This window comes from Idiotropiscis lumnitzeri, chromosome 11 (assembly GCF_059441095.1).
Source record: "Idiotropiscis lumnitzeri isolate Australia: NSW breed Sydney's pygmy pipehorse chromosome 11, RoL_Ilum_1.0, whole genome shotgun sequence".
Taxonomy (NCBI): Eukaryota; Metazoa; Chordata; class Actinopteri; order Syngnathiformes; family Syngnathidae; genus Idiotropiscis; species Idiotropiscis lumnitzeri.
In genome coordinates, this window is record NC_142401.1 from 8,663,589 (window position 1) to 8,689,675 (window position 26,087).

At 42.2% G+C, this 26,087-nt stretch overlaps 1 protein-coding gene across 2 annotated transcripts in view; it reads right to left on the minus strand.

Moving 5' to 3' along the window:
* Positions 1-267: 267 nt before the first annotated feature.
* Positions 268-26,087, minus strand: part of scn8ab (sodium channel, voltage gated, type VIII, alpha subunit b) — a 36,604-nt gene continuing 10,784 nt past the window's right edge. The window contains exons 3-28 of one of the 2 annotated variants that reach the window (XM_088309024.1): positions 25,678-25,796; positions 25,520-25,609; positions 25,294-25,422; positions 23,658-23,749; positions 18,631-18,852; positions 18,457-18,520; positions 17,445-17,586; positions 17,032-17,238; positions 16,675-16,956; positions 16,046-16,369; positions 13,864-13,996; positions 13,448-13,686; positions 11,912-12,085; positions 11,450-11,806; positions 11,195-11,368; positions 9,690-9,983; positions 8,130-8,247; positions 7,899-8,053; positions 6,381-6,554; positions 5,394-5,516; positions 3,475-3,759; positions 3,329-3,382; positions 2,673-2,810; positions 2,485-2,589; positions 2,117-2,387; positions 268-1,920 (exon numbers count right to left, since the gene is read on the minus strand). In XM_088309024.1, coding sequence (XP_088165150.1) covers positions 761-1,920; positions 2,117-2,387; positions 2,485-2,589; positions 2,673-2,810; positions 3,329-3,382; positions 3,475-3,759; positions 5,394-5,516; positions 6,381-6,554; positions 7,899-8,053; positions 8,130-8,247; positions 9,690-9,983; positions 11,195-11,368; positions 11,450-11,806; positions 11,912-12,085; positions 13,448-13,686; positions 13,864-13,996; positions 16,046-16,369; positions 16,675-16,956; positions 17,032-17,238; positions 17,445-17,586; positions 18,457-18,520; positions 18,631-18,852; positions 23,658-23,749; positions 25,294-25,422; positions 25,520-25,609; positions 25,678-25,796 — 5,625 coding nt within the window. In that variant the 3' untranslated portion in view covers positions 268-760. Of the gene's footprint in view, positions 1,921-2,116; positions 2,388-2,484; positions 2,590-2,672; positions 2,811-3,328; positions 3,383-3,474; positions 3,760-5,393; positions 5,517-6,380; positions 6,555-7,898; positions 8,054-8,129; positions 8,248-9,689; positions 9,984-11,194; positions 11,369-11,449; positions 11,807-11,911; positions 12,086-13,447; positions 13,687-13,863; positions 13,997-16,045; positions 16,370-16,674; positions 16,957-17,031; positions 17,239-17,444; positions 17,587-18,456; positions 18,521-18,630; positions 18,853-23,657; positions 23,750-24,076; positions 24,169-25,293; positions 25,423-25,519; positions 25,610-25,677; positions 25,797-26,087 lie in introns of both variants that reach the window. The other variant, XM_088309023.1, reaches the window with a different exon arrangement.

Genomic DNA, 26,087 nt, shown 5'->3' on the forward strand with positions numbered 1-26,087 from the left:
GATGAAAAGTTCATGCAAGAGTTCTGGTCAAAAACATGCCATCATGCAAATCATTTCTATGCATCGAACAAGCACAATTTACCTATGTATTTGTTTTGGAAATCGTTCGGAATAAATGTACGTAAGCCCTTGGCCTGAGTTCACCCCCGTAATAAACAGACCCTGAACAAATTGGTGTGAAAGCCCATGATGGAAAAGAAAAGAAAAGAAAAAAACCCCAAAACATTCGGACGTGGATATAAATGATGGGAGTTAAGTGGCATGGGCCAAATGCTAAATAGTGTTCCTTTTATAATGGTTTGCATTTTTGCTGCTCACATCGACAATTTCTAGCTTTAATAAAACAAAAATACTCCCGATGCGCTCGATCATTTGTGTCTTTCACTCGACCGCAGTTTGCTCTCAGAGACATTTCAGGACTTGCGCAGTGCAACTCTGGCAAGAGTTCCTTAAGTTTCCCCTAACGCCGCCCGCCGCCCGCCTTCCTTTGGAATCCGTGAAGTCCTTCGTCGTTCGGAGCTCCTTGCCTCCTCTGTGGATGTGACCCATCTTGATACAGTGACGTCCCAGCTGATTATGAGAGGAGTTCTACAACGTTCAAGCCGTCCACAGTGTGAGCGCTTCCCTCTGAAGGCTGAACCTAAAAACACTGATTCTTTTCTGACTTGCAAATGAAATAATCTGTACATCCGTGCGGGTGTGAGTTTCCTCGTGTTATAATTTGTGGTGTTAATAGCGTGATTATTATCATCCCACCGCCTTAACATTTGGATTCCCTGACGTCTTTTTGGTTTCTTCCTCTCTCGTTCCTCCCTCCCTTGCCCTCGTTGTCGTCGTCCTTCTCCTTGTCGGGTTTGGTGACGCTATCGTACGAGGGCAGGGAGGCGGTCGAGGGCGTGGCCTCCTTCTCTTGTTCCTGATTGTTCCCGCCGTTCTCCACCCGGTTGTTGGTCGGGACGCGCTTGCAGACGAAACCGCGCCTCGCCAAATAGGCGCGGTAGGCCCTTTGGATGATTCGGGCAGACACGTCCTCCTGCTTGCGCCTCAGAGTGGTGGTGATGGGCTCGTACGAGACCTTGGAGGGATTGGCCGCCACAAATCGCTCCTCCATTTGTTGCCTCAACATGTCCAACTCGCCGCTGTCACCCAGCACGCGTTTGGTGAAGGCAAAGAGGATGTCCAGGCAGTGTATGCGGTCCCCGCTCACCATAGGCATGTCCATCGCGATGAGTTCAATGGTGTTGGGCTTGGGGACTCGCAGCGGGTGTTCAAGTGCGTCAGCAAAGTCGGAAAGCTTGGCATACGTGATGAACTGCGAGGCCGTGGGGTCAAACTTCTCCCAAATCTCATAGAAGGTCTCAAAGTCATCCTCGCTGAGCGGGTCAGCGCTTTCCTCCGTGGCCACACTGAAGTTCTCCAGAATGATGGCGATGTACATGTTGACCACAATTAGGAAAGAAATGATGATGTACATAACAAAGAAGAAGATGCCCACCGATGGGTTGCCGCAGTCTCCGGTGGAAGGAGTGCCAGAATTCTCCAGCAAGGGGTCGCAGTCCGGAGGATAGTTCAGAATAGGCAACAGCAGGCCGTCCCAGCCAGCTGACGTGGTGATCATAAACAAGATGATCATGCTGTTGCCGAAGGTCTCAAAGTTGTACATGTCATCGATTCCGGCCCCGTGTTTTACGTAGCCAAAGTTGGACATGCCGAAGATGGAGAAGATGAACATGACCAGGAAAAGCAGCAGGCCGATGTTGAACAAGGCCGGGAGTGACATCATCAGGGCGAAGAGTAGCGTTCTGATGCCTTTGGCGCCCTTGATGAGACGCAGGATTCGACCGATACGAGCCAGTCGAATCACCCTGAACAGTGTTGGCGACACAAAGTACTTCTCGATCAAGTCGGCAAGGAACATTCCTACAGATGCAGGGATCAAAAACAGACAGAAATAATATCAAGTCACTAAAAACAGCACGGAGCTGTAAATCTGCAATGATCCCCCCCTGTGAAATGATAATTTTAGCGAGTAAAATAAATCTAATAAGAATATTATAATATTATATTTATATATATATATATATCCCGGTCACCAAGAGCTCTTGTGAATACTTGCCCACGATAGAGAGGATGACCACCACCACGTCAAAGATGTTCCAACCGTTGGTGAAGTAGTAGTGACGCAGCGCAAACAGCTTCAGTAAAAACTCGCCGGTGAAGACAACGATGAAGATGAAGTTGACCCAGTAGAGCACTTCTTCCGTCGCTTTCGACTGATCGTCCGTCTCCACCATCATGGTGACCATGTTGAGGCAGATGAGGATCATGATGGAGATGTCAAACACTTGCTGGGTCACAAAGTCAAACACCATCCCTTGGATTTTGTTCTGGTGGAAAAAAATTCATGTTTCACAATCAATTTTATTAGAATGTTTTTGTTGGTGGCAAAGAGCCTTTTTTTTTTTTTTTTTTTTTTTTTAAAACCTGTGGTCTGGGAATAGGCTTTTGCGGTTTCTTGGAGCCGAGTTTCTTCATGGCATTGTAGTATTTCTTCTGTTCCTCCGTCATGAATATATCCTGACCTCCAAAGTAAAGAATCCAAAACAATGTGGTTACAATCATGAAGTAGCCATTCGTCAAGAAGGTTCACAAGAGAGGAAAATCAAACTTATCTTTTTCTTTTGCTGGTTGAAGTTATCAATGATGACGCCGATGAAGAGGTTTAGGGTGAAGAAGGAACCAAAGATAATGAAGATGACAAAGTAGATGTACATGTATAAGTTGTCTTCATACAGCGGCTGATCCTCCACCTGTAAAGTCGCCAAAGCGAACACGAACAAAATGAAATAACGAAATAACTCAAACTGAGATTACAAAACATTTTCGTTCATGTAATAAACTAAAAAAAGAGAGTGCTTTTTAAAAAATGAAAATCAGCTGAAGCTACATTTTACGTTCATTAAACTAACTATAATCAGAGCAAAAATGTCCTTTGTTTTTGGCAATTCATTTCATAAACAAAAGGATTTATTCTAAATGTATTTATTTTGGCCGGACAGAAGAAGGAAGGTCCAACACTTGTTTGGGAATTGAAGTTTACTTTGATTGTTCAATAATTTGTGACTTTTTATTTTATATCGCGCTGGACAAATACTCCAATTCTATATTAAAAAAAATAAACTAATACTAAAACTCATAAAAACAAAGCTTAAAAAAGCATTAAAAAAAAATCGCTCTAAAAAAAAAAGTCCAAACTAAAACAAAAATAAAATAAAAAAAAAAGAGAATGAAAAATGCTAAACTATTCAAACTTTATTAACATCCCTACCTTTCTAGAATCTATTGCTGCATACATAATGTCCATCCAGCCTTTGAATGTTGCCTGCAAGGTTGAGACACAACATGTGAGAAAACACTTTTTTACCAAGAGGGACGATTTGCAAAAAAAAAAAATAAATAAAATACGCTCCTCACCACTTGTAGGAGTGCCAGGTAGCCTGCCCCCACATTATCAAAGTTGATCTTGACATTTTTCCACCTGACTTCCGTGTGGTTGTCATTCATGAGCGCAAAACACTGCGTTCGGTTGTTAACCTCATTGGGGTGGAACATTTCCTCTTGCGTGTCATTGTAGCAAAAGTAATACTTCCCGGCAAAGAGGTTCACACCCATGATGCTGAAGATGAGCCAGAAGATGAGACACACCAGCAGCACGTTCATAATGGAAGGAATGGCCCCAACCAAGGCGTTCACCACCACCTGAGGAGAAAAAGTGAGGACACGCTCAAATCTCATGTGATTTGCGTTGAGCGACTCACACTGAGGACATATGCAAAAATGCACATTTGCTCTCTTCTAAAAAAAAAAAAACGGTCTAGCCCTATGAAAGCGGTGTAGCAACAGTACAATAATACCAAAAAAATGCAGCAAACAGGAATTTTCCCAAACAAGTCAGATGATGAAAGATTTATTTTTTTCCTTGTGTGGAGCCTTTCCAGTAGTTGGTGCCGTATAAGTTTTTGAACGCACATGATCAGATTTTTCAAATCTATTGTTACACCGCTTTGACATGCAAATAGCTAAATCCAAACTAATTTGTTGTTCATGCTCAGATTAGTCTTAAACTTATTAGGCTCGATAAAAAAAAAAAATAACTAGAGCTGCAGCATTTTGCAGGTAACATGAAAATGAGTAATTCCGTGTATAAACAGTGTCAGGAGTTGTCTGAGAGAAATTAAATCAATCAACGTGAGCAAGAGACGACATGAATGTGCATTTCAATAGATATCGTTTCCGTGATTACACCACCAAGGAGTATTAGGGCCACGCGCAAACACAGGCACAAATATACGCTATTACTATGAGAAGAGAGTTGTGCTCCTAATTTTAGAAAAACAGAGTTGTAATAGGATGAGAAAATTCAATTTCATGAAAATAGTCAAAAAAAGAAGGAAAATTCAAATTTGCCAATAATGACATCCAAGATCAGCAGCACGCTGAATATACCTGATTGGTTTAGTGGTAGAAATCTGAATTATTTATGTATTTATTTATGTACAACAAATATTTTATTGATTGTAAAAATCGAGATGAAAAAATAAAGAAAAATATAGAAAATTTTACATTATATGCTTGTCACACATTCACTGCCATTGACGGATATGGAAGTCAAAAAGTAAATTCATTTGACCTTTATAGCTTGGAATATTTCAACTTTGATGTAGTGACCTTCCACCGTTCTCTTCTTTATTCTCGTTACATCACAACTGGTAATTTTCCTTTTGTCATTTCAGTGATGCCCTAATACGACTTGTGAATGATATGAAGCCAAAATATGAGAAAAAAAAAATAAAATAAAACTCACACCAACGCTAAGAGCTTGCCAAACAAGACACGATGCATCCAATAGATGGATGGCGAGCAAGGATGAGTGGGAGGAGGGGAGCATATGCAACCAGAAGTTTGGTGGTCTTCCAGTGTGACGATGCCAAAGCCAAACTGCGATAAGATCAGTGAACAGCACATTTTGTGTGACGGAGTGACAGGCAGAAGCTTCTGAGCTTAACACGTTTGTTTTCCCTTATGGCACCAACAACAATTGAGACAAGCCCCCTTGCAGAACTGAATCAGGCTCAGAAAATCCAGCAAAATAATTCACCGGCAACCGTCATGTATTATTATTCAGGGGCAGCAGCAACCAAGTTCATGCACAAGCCAGTCGGAGGATCCTCTCCATCATATATGATGTTTCCAGAAATATTTTGACCATCACAGATGATCTGCATCCATGCAAAAAAAAAAAATGGTTTACAATTCGATCCATGTCATTTCGCGAGCCTTTTTGCGTCAATCGGCATGCAGAAGCACAAGCCGCCTGGTAGCTTGGGCCTTACCCTCATCCCTTCAAAACGTGACAGGGCCCTGAGGGGTCGCAAGGCCCTCAGTGTCCTGAGTGACTTAATTGGGCCAAGATCGGAGAAGCCCAAGGCATTAGCTATAAGGCTGACTATAGACACCTACACAGATAGGGACAAGAGGGACAGACAAGGGACAGAAGCAAAGGGAGAGAGGACCCACATGGTTAGAGGGGACAGTGCGAGAAAGGTCGGGCCCTACTCAGATGGGAATCGTCAAAACATCAATAGAAACACATCAACTGCAGCGTCTGCGTCGGGACACCTAAGTAACCGTCGTTCAATAAATTGGATCAAGCTCAAGGTTTCCGCGTCGTTTATGGTGTCGTTTGGCAAAGCCGGTCGAGCGACGACCGGCTCGACGGCACACCTGGAAAGAAACTTGTGGTTGGCACAGTGAGGGGGGGGGGGGGGGGGGTAAAAAGAGTCCAACGAAGGGGAAAATAATCAGAGGAGGGATGTTCTCACAGACAATCGACCAATATGACACAATTACATACAGATGAGTACAAAACAACAGCAGAGGACATTTCACTTCAAAGAGGACAAAGAGAAGATTGGGGACAGAAGAATCTGTGAGAGTCCCAGGACTGCAACAAAAGCCTTACCATGGACACTCAAACTAGACCCTCTGTCACGTTTAACTTAAAGTGCATACAGTCGAGGCGCCTGCTGTGAGAGAGAAGACATTAGAGCAGAGAGTTGCATACAATGAACCGTTTCCGTGACAACACAATTCACAACGCTTGACTCCACAAAAACCACACCTGTTCCACAAGGCCTTGGATTGGTTTGGATTTTCAACTCATACTTCCAACCTAGGTCAAGTTGGGACAAATTATTTGGCAAAAAATAAAAAATACAAAACATAGAAAAGGCATAGAAAAAATGAATAATAATAATATGCATAGAATAATAAATGGTCAACATTGTTCATTTATGGAAGTATAACACAAATCTACTTACATCCACAATGAAGAAGTCCAACCAGCACCAGGCGTTAGTGAAGTACTTGACAAAGCCGTAAGCCACCCACTTGAGCAACATCTCCAGAATGAAAATGTAGGTGAAAACACGATCGGCGTACTCCAGAATAATACGGACCGTCTTCCTTTGCTCAATGTAGACGTCCTCAAAGGCCTACAAAGCATTTGAGAAGTTTTACAGACTGTACATCAACGGCGAACTTTTTAGCATAAAATGTATTTCACATTTAATAAAAATAATGCCGACCAAGCACAAGAAACTAGTTCTGTTTTCATGAACATGTGTTTATAGTTGATTTGCAGAGCTGGGCACTTGACCCTTTTTTGTCGGTCAGTCCCCCGCACTCTGGCCGCGATCTGGGTAACCTTACGGCCTCGACCCTCCAGCCTTATTCCGACCCCGTTCTGCCCCTAAAACCTACCCCTGACCACTCTGAATTAAACCCTTTTTTAAAATTTGTCACTCCCCGCCCCCCCACACCAAAAATGGACGTCCTGCCGGGCCGGAAAGCCGGACCGTTCCGCCCTGGGGACAGACTACATTTTACGGAGAAAGAGGAAAGAATACCAACTTTGCACCAATTCCTTCGCACTGCAAGGGAATATTCGACGGCATTTAAGTGTTTTCATTTGGCCGCAGGCCTCATCGCTCCGGAAAGCTGCAACGCTAAGCTGGATTTTTGTCGGATGAAAGGTTGGTGCATTAAAGCGCTTGGCTTTTCCATTAGCAACAATCAGACAGAATAAGAAGCAGCTGCAAAAGAAAAACAGGAGCTGGTCTTGTTCATCTCGTATCAAGGATTATTTGTTCCTTTAATCTGATGAGCGCGATTGACTCTGCCCATCAGGTGCTTTTCATAAGTGAAATTTATTTGAAGGGGCAGTTTGCTGTTGTCAAAAAAAAAAATTCACCAACACCGTGGCTAACGTTGGTTTGTTTACGATGCTAGGCAGAGCTGGGCAGTCCGTCCCAGGGGCGGAAAGGTCTGGCCCTCCAGCCCGGCCGGACGCCCCATTTTTGGGGGAGGGGGTGACAAATTTTAAAAAGGAGTTTGATTAACAAAGGCTGTAGGTAGATTTTACTCCAGCCCACGAATCGTACCCCGTGCGTGTGACGTGTTCGCGAAGCGGCTAAAAGTCACGTCGTAACCTGCGCCTCCCACCTGCTACTAGGGCATACCATGAGAAGAGGAAGGGGGGGGGGCAATTCCACAGACATGTACCGACAATTTTTAAGATTAAAGTCGAAGGGTTGAAACCGGAAGGCTAACCAGATCGCGGCCGGAAGGCAGGGGGACTGGCCGGCAAAAAGGGTCAAGTGCCCAGCATTGGTGCTAACGCTAGCTTACTATTTCTAGCGCTGCCATTTCGTTGAAGCTGGACAGCGTTCTCAGTGACTACTAATTACAACATTCATAATCACATGGCAATATTTCAAAACTGCAAACTCCCCCCTTTGAAGTTTAAGCGTAATAAACAAATCTCATTGCTAGCTTACCAGAGCTCCGCTGCTAAGTAAGATCATGAAGATGATGAGCGTTTCAAACCAGTTGTGTTCCACGATCAGATAACAGGTCTTCCTCAGGAACCACCAGTGCTTCCCCCAGCCGTGAGTGATGGGAACATCACAGCACTTGTATTTTGCCACACATTCTGGATGACAAATCAGTTTGGTGAGCCGTTATCAAAATGGCCAATCAATCTCGGCGATGGTGTTTATACCGCATACCATCTGTCCAGCAGGCCTCCGGGTCAATGTACTCCTCCACAACCTCCACGACTGCCACCTCCTCCACGTCAGGCTTAATGTCTATCGTGCTGCCCTCAGATGAACTGGTGTCATCCAGCTAGGGGGAGAGGCCCAAACACACAAGACGCTTAAGCAGGTGGAGATGATGGTCGTTTTAATAAGGCCAATATGTGTTTGGATGAATCACTTGATTTATGACAACTAAGCTGTAAGTGTTGTCGTAATGGATACTGAGGAGTGATTCATCCTCGCCGTGGCGCTCTACCCTGCCGCTTTTAGCATATAATCAAAAGGAAGCAATTAGATTTATGCTTTAATACTGTTATTGTTATGCATTCATAAATAATATTCAGCCGGAATGAACAGATTTTTGTTGTCGTCTGAGAAAGTACATTTATTTTAATTTTTTTTCCTCACAAAAGAATTCACAGAAATGAATGAACAACTAGCTCACTATTCACTTAAAAGTTTCCACATGTTTGCGCACCTGCAAAGAAAAAAGTTAATTCAATTCACGAGCAAGTGATACTGCACTTTGTAATCGGAATTTGTCAGCAAAAAGGTTGCATTTAAAATGGCTCCTGCGCTCGCTCTCATCTCGCTTTCTCTCCAAACATCCGGATGAGTCGTTGCTTCTCTGATTGGTCGGTGGTAGTTTTGCAGTGTATCGTGTGGCTGGCCGTGACGCAGCGAGAGATATTGGAGGGGAGCTTCAGTGAGCCCAGTGGAACATAAAGCTGGTACAGGTGTGCTCTATTATCTCCTTGAAACTAAATCAGGCCAAGAGAAACACACACTTGTCTGCTTCTTCGGAGTTAAACACCATCAAACTTAATAAGGAGATATGTTACAGTCAACTGTAACTCTGTTATTAAAGACACTGTTCATCATACACATGGAGCAGTTGGGCAGGGATTTGCTAACAAAAAAACTTCTAGTCAATGTTTGTGAGTACAATGGTAAAGAAATTTAGGCTTAAAAAAAATAAATGGGCAAGGCAGGTTATTTGGGTTTCAGTTATTTCGTCAAAAAAAAAAAAATCAACATCAAATGTGAATAAAAAAAAATTGCTAAATAACATTTGGTTAATTGGCCACTGAAATAAAACGCAATAATAAATTGCACGGATACTGCTAAAAGAAAAAAATATATATATTGCAGATGTTTTCTAGGATATATATCAAGAATGAGAGTCCATTCCTTAATTTTACATTCCCATTTGTACAGTCATCTGGATTTTGATTTTCAATTGGTCCACCACCGTTACTAAAGTTGGTAAATCCAAATTTCAACTTTCCTATGCATTGAGCCTTCCATCTTGAGATACATTTAAATTAATTTTGTTTATGCAGTGGAACCAAACAAAAATCCATGTATACTTGACGGCCATTAAAATTCATTACAGATTTAGAAAAAAAAAGAAAGAAAAAGTGAATGCTAGCATTGGCATCCTAAAATACTAAAAATAATGAAATAGAAAAAAAATATACTCAATCTCACTATGTGCTGTCAATTGCGACAGCGGTGAGTCCTACTTACATCCTTGCTGTTCTCCACATCCGATTCACTGCTGAAATCTTCTGTGTTAAGGTTTTCAAAGTCCGACTCCCCAACGGCAATCGGAACACACACAGTCAGGTTGGGGTTGTGGATGAAGGACATGTAGTCTTCATCAATCATGTACTTTCCAACGCTACTCCCGATGCCGCTGGTGGTCCCGTTGCCATTTTTAGCATAGTCCAGTTCACGGTTGATGTCCACCGAGTGGTTGGCAATGCAGTTGAGCTTTTTCTCGTACATTTCATCCAGAGGTTTTTGTTCATCCTCGACAGGCTGCAAAGTCAGAGTGACAAAAAAAAGTTTCATATAACATCCTGTCAATTCTATATGCCTCAAATTATCGTTTTTTTTTTTTGTTTTTTTTTGGTAATTAGTTTTGTACCTTTTCCTGCACCAACAAGATACGAATATGTTCCAAAATTGGAAAAGTCAAGTGACATGGGTACGAAACCTTTAAAGCAGGCGTGGGCAAACTACGGCCCGGGGGGCCACATGCTGTCCGTTACAACGTTTTGATCCGGCCCGCCAAACTTGAAAAAAATTAAATGAATAAACCAAGTTATGTTTTATTTTCTAAATATTGCTGTCTTTCAAAGACATATATATTGTTGTAATGCTTTTGTTCACTTTCATTCAAAATTAAATGTATTTTTTTTCTCCGATGAGGTGAGGTGACCAAAACATTCCATCCATCCGCTCCCAGTCCGGCCCCTTTGTCAAATTTCAGAACCCATTGTGGCCCGCCAATCAAAAAGTTTGCCCACCCCTGCTTTAAAGGGTCCTATTAAAGTAATTGTACTTTTTAATTTTTTATATACAAATAGTTGTGATCGAGTAAATCTTTTTGTGAGGTGTCAAGTAACAAAAACGTGAGCAAGCCATTACAAATTTGACTGGATTGTGTCTGACAGTGCAGATAATTGACATAGTATTTGCCCCCCCACACCAAATGTTTCAGTCCATGACTTTGGCATCTCAGATCGGTGAGCATTCAGCACTATTAAGAAACGGACGGGCTACAGTATCTGTCAAAGCCAAGGTAAGCAGAGCTGCATTGGGTATTGTTGGATGCGTAGAATAGCGTTTGCTTCTGACTTGATATTTACGTGAAGTTGTCGTGGTGGTGAAAATTGGGGGGGGGGGGGGGGTTGTCTCTGGCAATGTGTCAGTTGCATGCACCACATACACAGATCCACATGACAAATTGGGTATCTGCTGGGTATAGCTTGCACTTGCTTTTTTTTTTTTTTTTTTTAGACCTTGAGCTCATCAAGTTGTCGCCCACTCGGTCTACACTCCACACTCTGCATTGCTCCTGCAGTAGCAGTAAAAAAAAAAAAACAGTGGGAGTAAAGTATGCTCTAAGTTGGATTCTTGAGCTATTTTAAGAAAATCGTGTCCCAGGCATGTTATTAAGACACCTGGTAACAATCAAATGTGTTTTGTTTTCTGAAAACATTTTAGTGCGCTACAACTTTGCATACCTTCTTGAGCACCGTGGCAACAAAGAGACGCACGTGAGCCTTGATCCAGGCGATTCCTATCTTAATGCGAGCAACAGCGAGCTGGAGATTGTTGGGCTCGCCATCGTCATCTGTGGCGGCGAGGTTGTCCGCACTGAACGAGCTCAGCAACAAAGCCAGGAACAAGTTCAAAACCTGCGGCGGATTGAAACTCAAATAGGTTTCTTTCTTTGAAAAGCTTTGACACAATGGCACCGATTTTTTTTTCCGACTTACCACCAAGTTCCCAATGACCATGACCATCATGAAGACTGTGAGGCACATTGTCTGCCCTGCCACCTCCATGCAATCCCACATGGTCTCAATCCACTCCCCACACAACACTCTGAATACAATCAGGAAGGAGTGGAAGAAGTCATGCATGTGCCAGCGAGGCAGCTTACAGTCATCTGCGATCTTGCACACACAGTCCTTGTAGCTTTTGCCAAACAGTTGCATGCCCACCACAGCGAAGATGAAGACAATGATGGCCAGCACCAGGGTCAGATTACCCAGCGCCCCCACCGAATTACCAATGATCTTGATCAACATGTTGAGTGTGGGCCATGATTTGGCAAGTTTGAACACTCTCAACTAGGAGAGACACGGGAAAAGAAAATTACTCCAATATTTGAACGATGACGCATGCCCGTATTTCTCATGAATCATGTCGCTGGAGAATGTTCAGGAGAAGCTTACCAATCGGAAGGACCTGAGCACTGACAGTCCCTCGACACCCTGGAGTCCCAGCTCCACTAAACTCAGTGTCACTATGAAACCATCAAAACAATTCCATCCTTCCTGAAAGTAGTAGTAGGGATCCATGGCTACCAGTTTGGCAAACATCTCCCCAGCAAAGATTCCTGTGAAAACCTGCAGAGCCACAGAGAAAATCAGATTGGTTTGATTGGGAAAAAAAGACAACAACGAGGATGGATATAATTTTAAGCATCGGTCACGTTATCCCAGCTGTACAAGGTGTGTCAGAAAAGTTCCAGGATTTTGCATCAGAAAATTTAGCAAATAAAATATAACAAACCCAAAGTATAAAATGAGAGTTTTCTCCTTCAGTGGGGGTCAGACAATTAGCCAGCAAGTCTAGCAAAAAGATCCCGAGGCGCCTGCTCACAATGCCTTGAGCATCCGACAGTTCCTCGCCATGCTGGAGCAACCCAACCTGGATCCGTGTGATTTATTTTTTTTTACTCTTTCCCAATCTTATGGGGTCATCCTGGAGACCTGTTTCGAAGGTACGGATGAAATTAAGACGGCCGCGACAAGACAAGGGAGCTGCCGAGCATCAAGGAAGAGGCCTTCTAGGAGCGCACGAAAGCAAGGCAGAGAAGGCTGGCAAAGTGTGTCAGTTGAAACGGATTATTTCAAAATTTGTAGATTGAGATTTGGATTTGAAATACCTGAATAGGTTTCATGACGACATTCCTGGGATTTTTTTTCTGAAACACCTTGTCATGTCTCAATACATTTTGTCCCAATCCCATTTCCACCAAGCAGTATAATATATTTCAAAATACTTTTTTCTTTTTTAAATGTGATTTTGTATGATATGGTACTACTAGATTCCAGTTGACAAGGAAATTAGTTGATGGCACATTGTTGAAAAACTAAGTGCCAATTATAACAGTTTGGGATTTGCCAAGACTACGTCCGAAAGCGATGTCACACTGTTGTCACCGAACTCACACCGGGCAGAATTAATCCTCCGGACCTTTATCACATCTTTCATCAAAGACAGAATCATGTGGTGAAGCGAACACCCAATGAGTCATACTGCACCATCCTCTACCAAGCTGACCTAATTTCCTGTACTGACACTGAGTCAGGGCGATTGCCAAAAGAAGTCTGTTTCACCTTGCTATCTGACAGACAGACTGTCGTGGTCATTTGCTACAGATTCAGGCACACCCCCCCCCCTCTCTCATTATTTCAAGGCTTTAGACTGAGTGCTGGGTATTAGTATATAACAAAGACATTTGAGCAGAAGTTGAGGTAAGCAAGACACAACGGAAATTGGAGCCTGACATGAGTGGGGGTGATGAGTTGGAGAGCATGCGGGCTGTCTACATTAAAACTCAACTAAATCTTTAATGAGGCCCATCAAAGGCCTATATACAGTATGTATGTGTAGTCTTAAGTGCACATACCAAATTGACGCATGCGCGGAAGGAGCTAACTGACAATATTTCTCGAAGGAACACGAAACGCGTTTGCTCTCACCAGATTGCCTACATACAAGACTCCCTCAAATTGTTCGGTCATTGGATAATGCTCCATGGCCATGAAAAGGGTGTTGAGGACAATGCAGATGGTGATGGCCAAGTCAACGAACGGGTCCATGACAATCAAGTAGACGATGTGCTTGATCTTCAGCCAATGGGGATGGCACTCCCAGATTAGAAACGTGTTGGCAAATTTGTACCAACAGGGGGGGCACTTCCTCTGAGATTCCTCCAATTCTGCGAAATTCCAAAAATAGAAGAAAAGCGCAAAAATCAGAAGTTGTATAAATTGAAAATGTGTGGAGGATTTTTTTTTTGTCTTAGTGTGGCTAATTTTGATTTTATGAGGCCACACTAGACCATTAATATAACACAATGAAGGCGTGCGATTATTATATAACATTGTATCGATACCCTCTAACAGAGTGTTGGTGACTACGCTCATCTGACTGTTGGCGCGGTCTTTTCCTTTGAAGGAGGAGTTGAGCTGATCCACAGATACCATGAGAGAGCCAGAGTGCTTCTTCTTAATTTCCACGTCTGTGGTCTGTAAAAAAAGACAAAAAATGAGTACTTCTGAATAAACACACTTCAACCGATAAGGATGCCCTTAATTAAGTGCGTTCTCTATGACGGCTCCACAAAAGCTATGTCGACCCTCTGATTAAAAGTATAGAAATTCAATGTGTGTATCACCTTACATGATTGTAGGCAAGAGTACATAACATGTCAAAGTTTAGCATTTCCTTTCAGTTATCGATTTTGACATTAGCCTCGGCCTGCGCGTCCAAATGAAAGGTCCAAATTTGTAAGTAATTTGAACAAGCTAGCGCCTCATGTTTCACACTCCAAAGCAACGAGAGGGCAGCACATTGCCAGGAAATGCCCATCTCAGTCAGAAAAGAACAAAAGAAACATGACATTTTCCGCACTGGAAAGCATTGCGTCATGACTACAAGAGATTTTTGACTTTGTAGGGTAGCGGCTAGCTTAGCCACTGATGCTGATACATGATGATACGTACTTATCCATCAACATCACCATAACAAGCACGAGTCTCAGGCGTAAATCAATCAACGTTGGAGACAACGAGAGAGTCAAGCTAGCTTGTTCAAGTAACTACAAATGATATCTTTTAGCACTGAAAACCTCCACGTATACAATCGCAATTTAAAGCCCGAGTCTATCATTTACTACGCATGACATAATGACAGTCTACATGCAACGGCATGCAGGTCATGTCAAGAGAGGAATTCAAGACATTATTTGCTGCTGTACCATGCTTCATCTGGAGAGATAAAAAAAAAAATACAAAATAAAAAAACAGGTTGGTAGACAACACAACCGAGCTCTTATCATGCTAGCTAGAATGAGCAGGGATATTCTTAGAGAGGGGAATAATCTGAATTCATCTTGCACAATCCAGCAGTGGATAACTGAGGAAAATGTAATGAGACTGCCTAAGGAACAAGAGGAGAACAGGAAGGGAACAAAGGTTAAAAAAAAAAAAAAAGAGATCAAACGATGGATTGAACTGCCATGACCCCAAACTAGGAAAGACGCTACAATTGAGGATCAAGTCAGCTTCTGAAAAAATTCTCCCTGCATTTGCAACAACTGCGCCGTCAGATAAGCATTGGACAAGATTCCCATGAACAATTGAGGAACAACAATCACTTCCTAGCTGACGTTATGTTTTTCTTCTTTAGATGCAAAGTAGTTAAGAATGAATCAGCAGAGGCCCAGAAACGCACTCCATTGTTTCTACTTTAGTACGTCAACAACAATAACCAATTGCAAACAATATAAGACCAATAAATCCATGATGCCCTTCACTCAACATAAATGTTGAAGTTGATTAGGAAACGATTGGCGACTCATACTGGATATTGCCCACAGATACAAGGAGTCACCAATGTACAACCGATTCAACCTCACCTTCTGACAGATTTTACAGCTCGGTCATCTTCATCTTGCTCATCAGACTCATGCTTTAAATTCATATTTCTGCTATGTGAACCACAACACTAGCAAAAGCTGCCATGGCTCACAACATCAAGAATCGGATTCTATAATAACAAAATAGTTTTTTTTCCCATTTACCAGGTTCACCATCCTGGATGATATGGAACAACCGAATGTTAATGTTAGGAAACAGTGATCGACTGTTCTGACTATGTTCAGCACAATTTATAAGATATGGTACAATCCAGCGAGCAACTGTCTAATTGGTGGAATCCCACATCAGTGGCAATATGTACTAATCAGTCACTAGGGAGAATGTTCTAGCTGGTTCATGTCTTGTCGATTGGTGAACACCCATAAAAATTGTATTCAATGACGTTAAGTGGCCTAATGAGATTAAGGGTAGAGGTAGAGAGCTGTATATAAATAGACTGTCCATAGATTCACGGGTTGCAAGTGGAAGAAAAGGAAACCACAGAATTTAGGAGAGTGAGGAGCAATCGCCAAAGGGGAAAGGAGCTTGTGAAGGAGAAGCTGCGGAGACCAAGGCCGCCACCATCATGCCTAAACTGTATTGGTGTCCCACGGACGTCCTTACACTGTCATCAGTGGCTGCCTTATCTATTTTCACCTCAGGCAGAAGCCGTCTGCCAGGCCCCGGGCCGATGAGAGACACCACGCCATTGCAGTCCACCGTGCTGTTCCTCTTCCCTCCCGAATGAGGCGCCAGCGGGTGGATGCGCGACGAGCCTTGGCTGTAGCCGCTGTAGCTGTTCCGGCGGAATGGGATGAACAAGGAACCCCGGCGGTCCTCGCTCTCCTCCACTGTGCTGTGCTCATCGTCGGCAAACTCGTTTTCAGAGCCCATGTCCTTGGAGCGGCCTTTGAAGCTGAAGATGCTGCTGCGGCTGTTGTGGCGTGACATGAAGGGCGAGCCCGGGATGCTCAGTAGTGACTGGAGAGGGACAGACAGACAAGCGAGAGCCTTTAAATGGTCATGTTTGCAAAAAGGAAAGGTTGTGGAGGGCGAGTGAAGTATAACGTGTGTATAATGTGGCAATGATTCGTTCATTCACTACAGCTGAGCCATCCATTGATTATATGGGCTGTTATGTAACATGCATGAATTGGAGGGCCATAGTTTTATATCTGCAAAATGTTCCATTGAGAATTTGAAGTTTGTCTGACTTACAGTTCATTTCATTGATCTAATTAGAAAAGAAGAACTAAATAAAACAAGACAAAACACTCGTACTTTACCTGGTTCATGATCGATGTCTTCCTGCCCAGACGGCTTCCCGGAAAACGAAGCGTACTTCTCTTGCTGCCGTCGTCAGACTCCGACTTGACAACCTTCTCGCTGTCACCCTTCTCTTTCTCCTGCTCTTTCTGGCGCCATTTCTTCTTTCGATTGCGACGCTCCTTGGCACTCTTGGAGCTCAGCTTCGAGACCTCCGAGGAGCTGCGGGACAGATGACCGCCGCCCTCATCCTCCAATGCCACCTCCGATACAGTGCCGGCCGATGTCACCATGGCCGCAGCCTAAATGGAATAAAAGCCGATAATCCGCATAAACCACGCGTCACGGCAGATGTGTACGAGACATTCCGTACCGACCTGCGTTTCTTCCTGCTGCTTTTTGAGCTGCTCCAGCATGGCTTTGAATTCAGCTTCCTTTTGCTCAGCCTCTTCAATGGTGGCCTGGTTCTGCTCCTCGTAGGCCATGGCCACCACAGCCAAGATGAGATTGACAAGATAGAAGGAGCCCACAAAGATGACCAGCACGAAGAAGATCATGTAGGTCTTGCCTGCCGCTCGCAGAGTCTGACATAAAACACAGACGGCGCCATGAGAGGATTTAAAAGAACAAAAGTAGAAGAAACACATGAGGATTGCGGGAATTTTGACAGCACTGTGGGAACCCCGGTTTGGTCTCCAGCCAATCACAGGGCACACATGGAGACAGCCAACCCGTCACAATCGCATCTAGACAAATCGCTGAGTGGGAAGAGAGAACCCTGCTTTATTACCAGCATGTAGAGATTTTCCCAGAAGTCTTGGGTCATTAGACGAAAGAGGGTGAGGAAGGCCCAGCCAAAGCTGTCAAAGCTGGTGTAACCATAGTTGGGGTTCCTTCCGGCTTTCATACACGTAAACCCCTCAGGACATCGTCTGAAAAAGAGGAGAACAGCATTAGCTCAATTCATTTTATTAATACTGTATTTTCGTGACCATAAGTCGCACTTTAAAGTCCCAAATCTTCCCCGAAACAGACGAGGCGCGAGCTAGCATGCGCGAGCTGATCATTTGAATCAAGTCCGTTGGAGGAGGGAAACATCTAAAACATGCAGGAGAGCGGCCCTCGCGGACCGGAGTTTGAAACCCGTGCGAGACTGGATCAAATGAAGCTCTGCTAATAAACGAGTTATTGTGCCTGACAGTGTGATGCAGGGCACTTTCACACCACTGTCAAGCACGATAACAATAAAAAATTTAAAAATACATTTACATTTCTAGGGGAAAATGTTCTTTCGAAACAGCAGATTTTTTTTTTAATTTCCGATATAGCCTTGTATTGTATCTGAATAGATTTCGCCGGATTATAAAACGGAGCAACTCTTTGAAAAAAAACAATAAATAAATACAAATAAATAATAATAATAATAATAAAAAAAAGATATACAGTCCACACCAGACTATAAGCCGCAGATTTCTATGTTGAAAAAAATGTGTTGTTTACTACATATATAGAATGATTTTGCCCTGCGAATGCACATAAAGGTAAATAAACAGTGCCTTTTAACCCGGCACCAACTTTGCTAATTAAAACATAACAGAAAAAGAGATTAAAAAAATCTAGATTTATTTAGCATATTTTCTGAACTATAGAGCGCCCCTACTGGTGAAAGAAAAATCCACAGAAAAGCCGCACCTTTGTATTTAGCTGCATGGTTCAAAATCTAAGAAAAAAAGTAGCGGCTTATCGTCCAGAAAATCCGGTAGTCAGTCTATGTAGACATGCTGAGTGAAATACCAACTTACCCCGAGTCCGAACTATTTCCACATAACAGCGCATCACCCTGACCTGGGTAAAAGTAGAAGTTTGCTGTGGGATGATAAATACAAAAAAAAAGCCGTCATCAACTACAAGTCAAGTACGTCCTTGTGCTGTGTGAAATGGAACAATAATATTAAGCGAGGGTCATCGTGACTCACTGTCATTCATGATGTATTCGTCCCAGTCAAAGCCCTTGGAGCCGTTGGACAGGTACATGTTCGTCGTATTGATGGGCCAAAAGACACATTTTTGCCGCAGGTTCCCCATGAAGAGCTGCAGTCCGATAAGAGCAAAGACGCTGAGGCAGAAGACGGTCAGGATCATCACGTCGGAGAGCTTCTTCACAGACTGGATCAGGGCGCCCACGATGGTCTTGAGGCCTGGCAACACACAAAATAAGAACACACATACACGCATGTGCACAAGTACAGAGACATAAAAACGAGTGAACTCACGCATACGTACACAGATAGACGGAAAGAAAATAAAAGGCTTATATCACTTTTACCGTTCGATCATCGTATCACTTGCGTCAATGAGCTAACGAATGGAAACTCGCAAGCACATCGGAAACTGTTTTTGTTCGGTGAATCTAATTCAAGTCGGTTCAGCATCTCTGACGTTGGGTCATGTTTAGCTGACTGCTTGTTAGATTTTGGTTTCCACCAAAAATTTTCTGATCAGCCCTGCTCCTTGTGTCAACCAATCAGCTCCCTCCAGCCACTTGCGTCTTGTCCAGATGTGCTTCGTTTTGTATTTAGTTCCCTGGTTTCTGTCAGTCTGAGTTGGGATATTGTGGTCGTCTTATGTCATGTAGTCTCCGCCAAACCACGTTTCCCTGTAGAGGTGGGTGTTTTAATTCATTTGGTTTCTTGGTTACTTTGAATCTTGTCTTGGTCAGTGTCCTTGATTCATGTTGCCCATCCCATACACGTTATTCTAGATTCTGATTTTTCTCATCTCATTTATTTAACTTTCTCTCTGAAACGGACTCTGACTCAGATTTCGATTTCTTTCCCAGTAGTTTTTCTCAGCCAGGGCAGATTTTGTCGAGTTTTTCGAATCCCTGTTTGTCCGCGCCTAAGTCTTTTCCCACTAACCTTTCCTTGGACTATCCCAGACCTGCATCAAAGCCACACGATTGTTCACCTGTTTCGACACATCAATCCACTTGTCCTGTCCTCATTCCACACCTCCGACCAAGTCACATCCTTCGGAACCCATCCTGAGTCAACTCGTTTCGTGCCAATTTAAACAACCTGTTTCATGTAGTTCACCATCCCCGGTTCCTGCCCACGCTGCTCTTCTTGACTCTTGTGCTCCCCAACCGCAACACTGGCATCATGAAGAGACCGATGCAAACTCTGCTCCTGTATTACAGCCGCTCACGAACCTGCTCCTCTGCTAGCGTACCTTGCGGTCCCTGCTCCTGTGCCGCACCAAGTCAAGGTTCCTGTTACAGCACTGCAAGCCATTATTCGTGTTTCGGCACTGCACCAAGTTAAGGTACCCGTTCATGTTCCAGCGCCAAGCCAAGCCATGGTTCCTGCTCCTGTTCAGGTACCGCAACTAGTCAAAGTTCCGTTTCTTGTTAAATCGCCACTCCTGTTCATGTTCGGGCGCTTCACAAAAGTGCTGTTTCTGTTCCTGCACTTTACCAAGTCACAGTTCCTTTTCCAGTGCCGTCCCATCAAGATTCCTGCTCCAGTACTAGAGTAAGTCCTGTCACAATCTGTGTTTTTCTTGTCTTTGATTTCATTTAGATTTTGTTTTGTTTCATGCTATGTCATGCGTTCTTGTGTAGTCATGTCTTGCTCAGTTTTTTCACCTGTTCTTGTCAGTCTTGTTTCTTGTGACAGACAATTGTGTCTTGCGCAGATGTGCCTCCGAGGCTCATCAATTGATTTAGATTTAGTTCACTGCCTTCTGTCAGCCTGTGTCGGGTCATTTTTGTCATCTTATGTCAGGTGAGCTGACACTTTGGCGCACGTGTGCTCGGCGTAAAAACGGCCAAATCTTCATTTCCATGCCGGTGCAATGGACAAGTTCAGCGTGATTTTGGTTAAACGTGCTGTGCCTCACCTTTCATGTTTTTTTGGCCACTTTTTTAATTCACTTGTGGTATTTTGAGTCTTCAATATGACTTATCTTCCTTTTGGAAGATAAATACTATTTTTTTTTTTTAGATGCTCTCCTGCATTTGGGTCCAATCTTGCTTCCACATTACCGCCAAACGTTTACATCCATGACAGTAGTCAAGAGTAACGCACCAGATTTTAAATCATGTAACAAAAACAACATTAAGAATGTATCAGTTTGTTGTATAGTCACTAAATAACATGCCGCTACAGAGGGATGAAGCAGGGCTGCAACAACAGAAACTTTAAGGAGGAACGCTCAGAATCCTGCGTAGCATCCAAAGTGGAAATCTTTGATTTCTAACCATAAATAATGTAAAGAGAACAATAAAAGTGTAGCTTGTGGGTGTGTTGGCTTGAGGGCTTCATATTTGAATGCAGTTGACTGCATGCAGTCCTGCTTCTCAACATCGCCAGTTTTTTTAAAGGATTTTGCTCTTAGCCTCTGTTACTTCTGAGGTTTGCGCAACAGGCTTAGAATAATTTGGGATTTTTCATTTTAAGATGTCAATTTGGCATTTGGTTTTTAAATTCTGCTATTTTAATTAGTTTTTACAGCAGTTAGGTTAGTTTTTTGATAAAAATGTTTTTTATTTCCGTTTTTTTCAATTGTTTTAGTATTTTTCTTTCATATATAGAGTACTTTTAGACTGGAGATAAAGTGAAGTAAAAATAATTCTCAAATGACTGTTTGACTGCTTCTTTTGCTTGGAGTTACAGCAATACTGAAATAAAAAAAAAAGTTTCTTTAATTGGCATTCGTTTTTCATTTTCATTTTATTTCATTAATGATTTTTTTTTCAATTTTAGTATGTTATTTTGTTCGCTATTGTTAACTATACTAACCTTGGTGCAAACTAGCAAACAATTTGGAACATGCGCACACATGTTATATTTTTCGCTAGATAAACCGGAATACCAAATAACTACAACTATATGGGATGTTTCCGTGAAGAGAAAATATATTTTCCTCCATATGTACCTTATACATGGTATATTTCTGTTACATTCACACATGTAGCCGTAGACGTCAATATAGAAATAATTTTGCATCTGGAAAATGAATTCAGTTTTTGTCGTCTTAAAATAAGGGTGGGTGGGGAGAATTCATTTGAAGCGCTTGACGGGCCGACGGCAGTCAACGCGGCAGTCCATCAAGTTCGGAAACATCCCTCATGAGTTGCAAGTTTACAAAAATAAGCTCCATTCACATTCACAGCGAGGGGGGGCACAAAGCAGGAGGTGAAGACGAGAAAGAGAGGAAAGGCGAGGAGGAGCAATGAAAGGTGCCATGCAGGTCATTTAAACGCCAAGGCTGAAGATGCTCGCTGTGTGTCATCTGTCTGTAAACTGGAAGTCGGACTGTGCCTTCCGCTAACTGTTCCCACTCATGCAGAGGCTGAAGGCTGTTTCGCTGTATGCACTGGTGATATACAGTGGATATAAAAAGCCTACACGCACTTGTTCAAATGCCAGCTTTTGTGTTATTTCAAAACATTTCCCACCATGAATGTGACCTCTAACCTTTGCAACTCAATTGAAAAATGAAAATCTTTTCAAGAGCAGCAAATCTTAGAACTGTGAATGTCTCTGCTTAGAATTGACCAATCAAATTCTAACCCATCTTAAATGAGGGTCACCACACATCTGCCATGGTTTTAAGTTCCTCTGAATAAAATTCGCCAAAATAAAATTTGGATGTTTTAGTCTGCTTTTTTCTGACATTTCTGTAGTCATTCTTACAGCACAAGCAGTAGTCCGCAAACAGAAATATGCGATATAAATATATAATTAGACAGTTAATAGTGGAGGAAATATGTTACATTTTCAAGAACTGGCCGATGTTTACAAATTGATGAAAAGAAAACTGGTCATTAAGGCTGCCAAGAGGCTGAGAGCAATTTGAAAGGAACTGCAGGAATTTATGACCAGTATTGGCTGTTTTGTTTGTGTGACAACAATCTCCTGTCGTCATCATACGTCTGGAACAGTGGCAAGACGGACACATTGAAATCTCCCAAAAGTAAGTGGGAAAATGTGTTCTGGTCTGAAGAGAGGAATTTGAAGGCATAATTCTAAAAGGTATGTTTAGCGTAAACACAAGAGTGCTCATCTCCAAGACCGACTAGAACAGCTGGACTTTATTTGAGGTTAATACGAGACACTTTAAACGGTGGCAGGTGTGTGCCGACTCCTATTTAACATGTGTTTTAATGTGATTGGCCACATCTCCCAGTTATAAGAGGGTGTGCACACTTATGCAACTATTTTAATTTGACATTCAAAACTATATATATATATATATATATATGTTTATTCACCAAAGTCTTACAGTGTACAGATCACATTATAGGTGGAAAAAAGTTTCAAAGTGATTCATCCTGGCATTAGAGCAAGGGTGTGTAGACTTTATATATGTTCTGTATACGTTTGCGTGTGTGCCTCATGCTGAATTAATCTCATCTGTCATGACATTTCTAAAAGAGTTTGCAAAAAAAGCTACATCTGGTGTCTTGGAAATAGCTAATTAATTCCTCTTGAAGCCAAACCTGTAAAAAAAAAAAAAAAAAAAAAAAGCATGTATCTCCAAGCATCATGCAGCACTGATCTGCAGTCACATTAGGCTTGGCAGTCTCAAGGAATGTCACAGTCTTTGGACAGAAGAAAAAAAAAAAGGAATAGTGTAGATTTCAACTTCTCAGAAGGAATACAGACAACGCAGACGGTTAGAGGAAAGGACGTTCCCACGACACAACTTTTCGAGTCATCTTTTTATGCTTTGTTCAGCAACCCCCCCCCCCCAAAAAAAAATAAACAGGGCACATTTGAGAAAACTGGCTCAAGAGAAATTGATATAGGTGTTCAAATGTTCCGACTGCCAGTAGACTGCGAAGCCTATCAAAAATGTATTACTACCATTTTTGATTAGTAAAAAAAAAAAAAAGCAATCAAGAAGTTGTTACATTCGCCTCTCATAAATAAAGGAATGAGAAAATGAGGATGGCTAGTAGCTAAGCTCAGCCTTAGTGTTTAAATGGGAGTCTCACCTGGGATGACAGAAATAGTTTTCAATGCTCGGAGAACCCTGAACGTTCTGAGGGCCGACACATTCCCAAGGTCCACAAACTCTGTTATATATCTGTAACGAGGTAGGACGACACAAAGAGCAGAACTCCATGACACACGACACACAACACACAAGAACGACACGCACGCATGGACGTGCAGGAGCACGACAGCATCACCACCATCGAGGACCAGGAGGGGACACCACAGTGTGAAAGAAAGAAGGAGAAAAAAAAAAAAGAAAGAGAGAGAAAGAAAGAAATAGAGAGGCCCGGTCCAACTCGTGGGAGGAGGAAGACGAATGAGGAAGAGGAACGGATTGGCACCCAAACAAAACCACAGCTAACATCAACCCGCCGACTCGCCCTCCCGCCCACACAAAACACCTGGTCTCTCTTACCTGGGATAACCGATATTGTTTTCAAAGCCCTCAGAACCCTGAACGTACGCAGAGCTGACACATTGCCTAGGTTTACAAACTCTGTTATATACCTGCAAGGTGGATCAGACACAGGCACTCAGCAGTCGTCCCAAAGACTGGAACCACAGAGTATGTTCTCACATCACATCATAAGCATTATCCGTTCGCTCGCATGGACAGAAATCCCGAAAAGAAAAATTTACAAAGTGAAATATTGCCTCGAGCCAAAGGGCGCCTTAACTTAAGGGTGAGGGAAATCGGCTGAAAGTGAAAAAAATTGGAACCCGAGTAGAACCCAGTCAGAAGCAATATTGTTGATTTCTACTTTACGAATATCATTATTTGATGTTGTTTAAAATTGAAGTTGTATATTTATATAGTAAGCATAAAAGTCAATCTGTTCTAGCTTATCAATTTTCAGATTTCTTTTTAGGAAATTTCTTCTTTTTTTTTACATAGTTATGAAAATGAAATGCATCCATAAAAAAACCCTATAAAAATACAGAATTATTATTATTTTTTTTTATTAAAAGATGCAAAAGCATTGAATCAAACCGAATCATTACACGAGAAATGTATCAAATTTTATAACTTAGAAGGAAATGTCACATTTACGGTACTGACAAGTTCATTCAAATGTATGTAAAAATTGCATCGTACTCTCACAAAGTGAACCGTAACAAATCGACTCGAATCGTGATCCGAGAGTGAGTCAAACCGAATCTTTAGTCCGCTTTTGGGCAACATTTTGCGTAGATAAATTAATATATAAGTATATTTATGCGCAAAATGGATTTGACATTTTTTGGCCGACATCATTTTTGGGGACAAAAACCCATTTGAGGTCAATCAGAATTTGTTGCTTAATCGATAAACGAATAGCAAATATGGATTTTAGGTCTGAGCCCTAATATATATGTATAAACATTTAACTTTAATGACAAATGAGGAGTGTGTCGTACAACACGTCGGAAGTATTTTGGACGTTAATTGTCACAAAGGTACAAAAAATGTTTTGCGACAATTTAACCATTGACCTAACGTAAAATGCTAATTTGATAAAACACGGCTTTGATAACAAGAGGCAAGGTGAGAACAGCAGTTGGGCACCTGCTCGCTCCACACACAGCTACATAAGGATGCTAAAATATAAGAAAGCAAAGAAATGATCAAGTATTTCACGTGAGAATACTTACGCCATTGAAATGACCATGAAATCAAGCCAGTTCCATGGATCTCGGAGAAAAGTGAATCCATCGATCGCGAAACCTCTGGCCACAATTTTTGTGAGTGACTCAAATGTATAGATACCAGTGAAGGTGTACCTGGAAAGAAAGACAAAAAAAAAATGAGTAAGAGTTACGCGAAAGAGACACGATTTCTATATTTTGGGAACATAAAAATGAGAAGTGAGGTACTTACTCCACTTGTTTGGACCACTCTGGGGGGTCGCTAAATGTCATGAATATACAGTTGGTCAAAATGGTGCACATGATGATCATGCTGAATAACGTGAGAGGACGTTAAGGCTCAATACGACATTAAAAAAAAAAAAAAAAAACTTGAAGCTGAAAGGATATGAATGTATCAAAATCTTAATTGCTATTCGCCTGAAAATATTAAAAGGGCTGATGATGTACAGGGAGGGCGTGGCACTAAAGCGGAAGATTGTTTTCCCCCGGTTTAGCACTATGAATGTCTGCAGAAAGAAGGAGAGAGGAGAAAAAAAGAGAGATGATAATTTTAGCGAACATATGGCATAGATTACAATATTTAGGTGCAACTTTTTTTTTTTTTAAACAAGAGTGACTCGTGAGATTATGTCTGAGTCACGGGCCTCTGCTGCATTGTGTTCCCCCTCCAAGCCCAAAAATTGCTTCTCACCATACTCACGACATATCCCACCTAGTGTATCGTTAAATTATGAACGTGATTTCTCCTGAACGAAACAACCGAGTTACTGCTTTACACGTTGAATTCGACCAAGTGT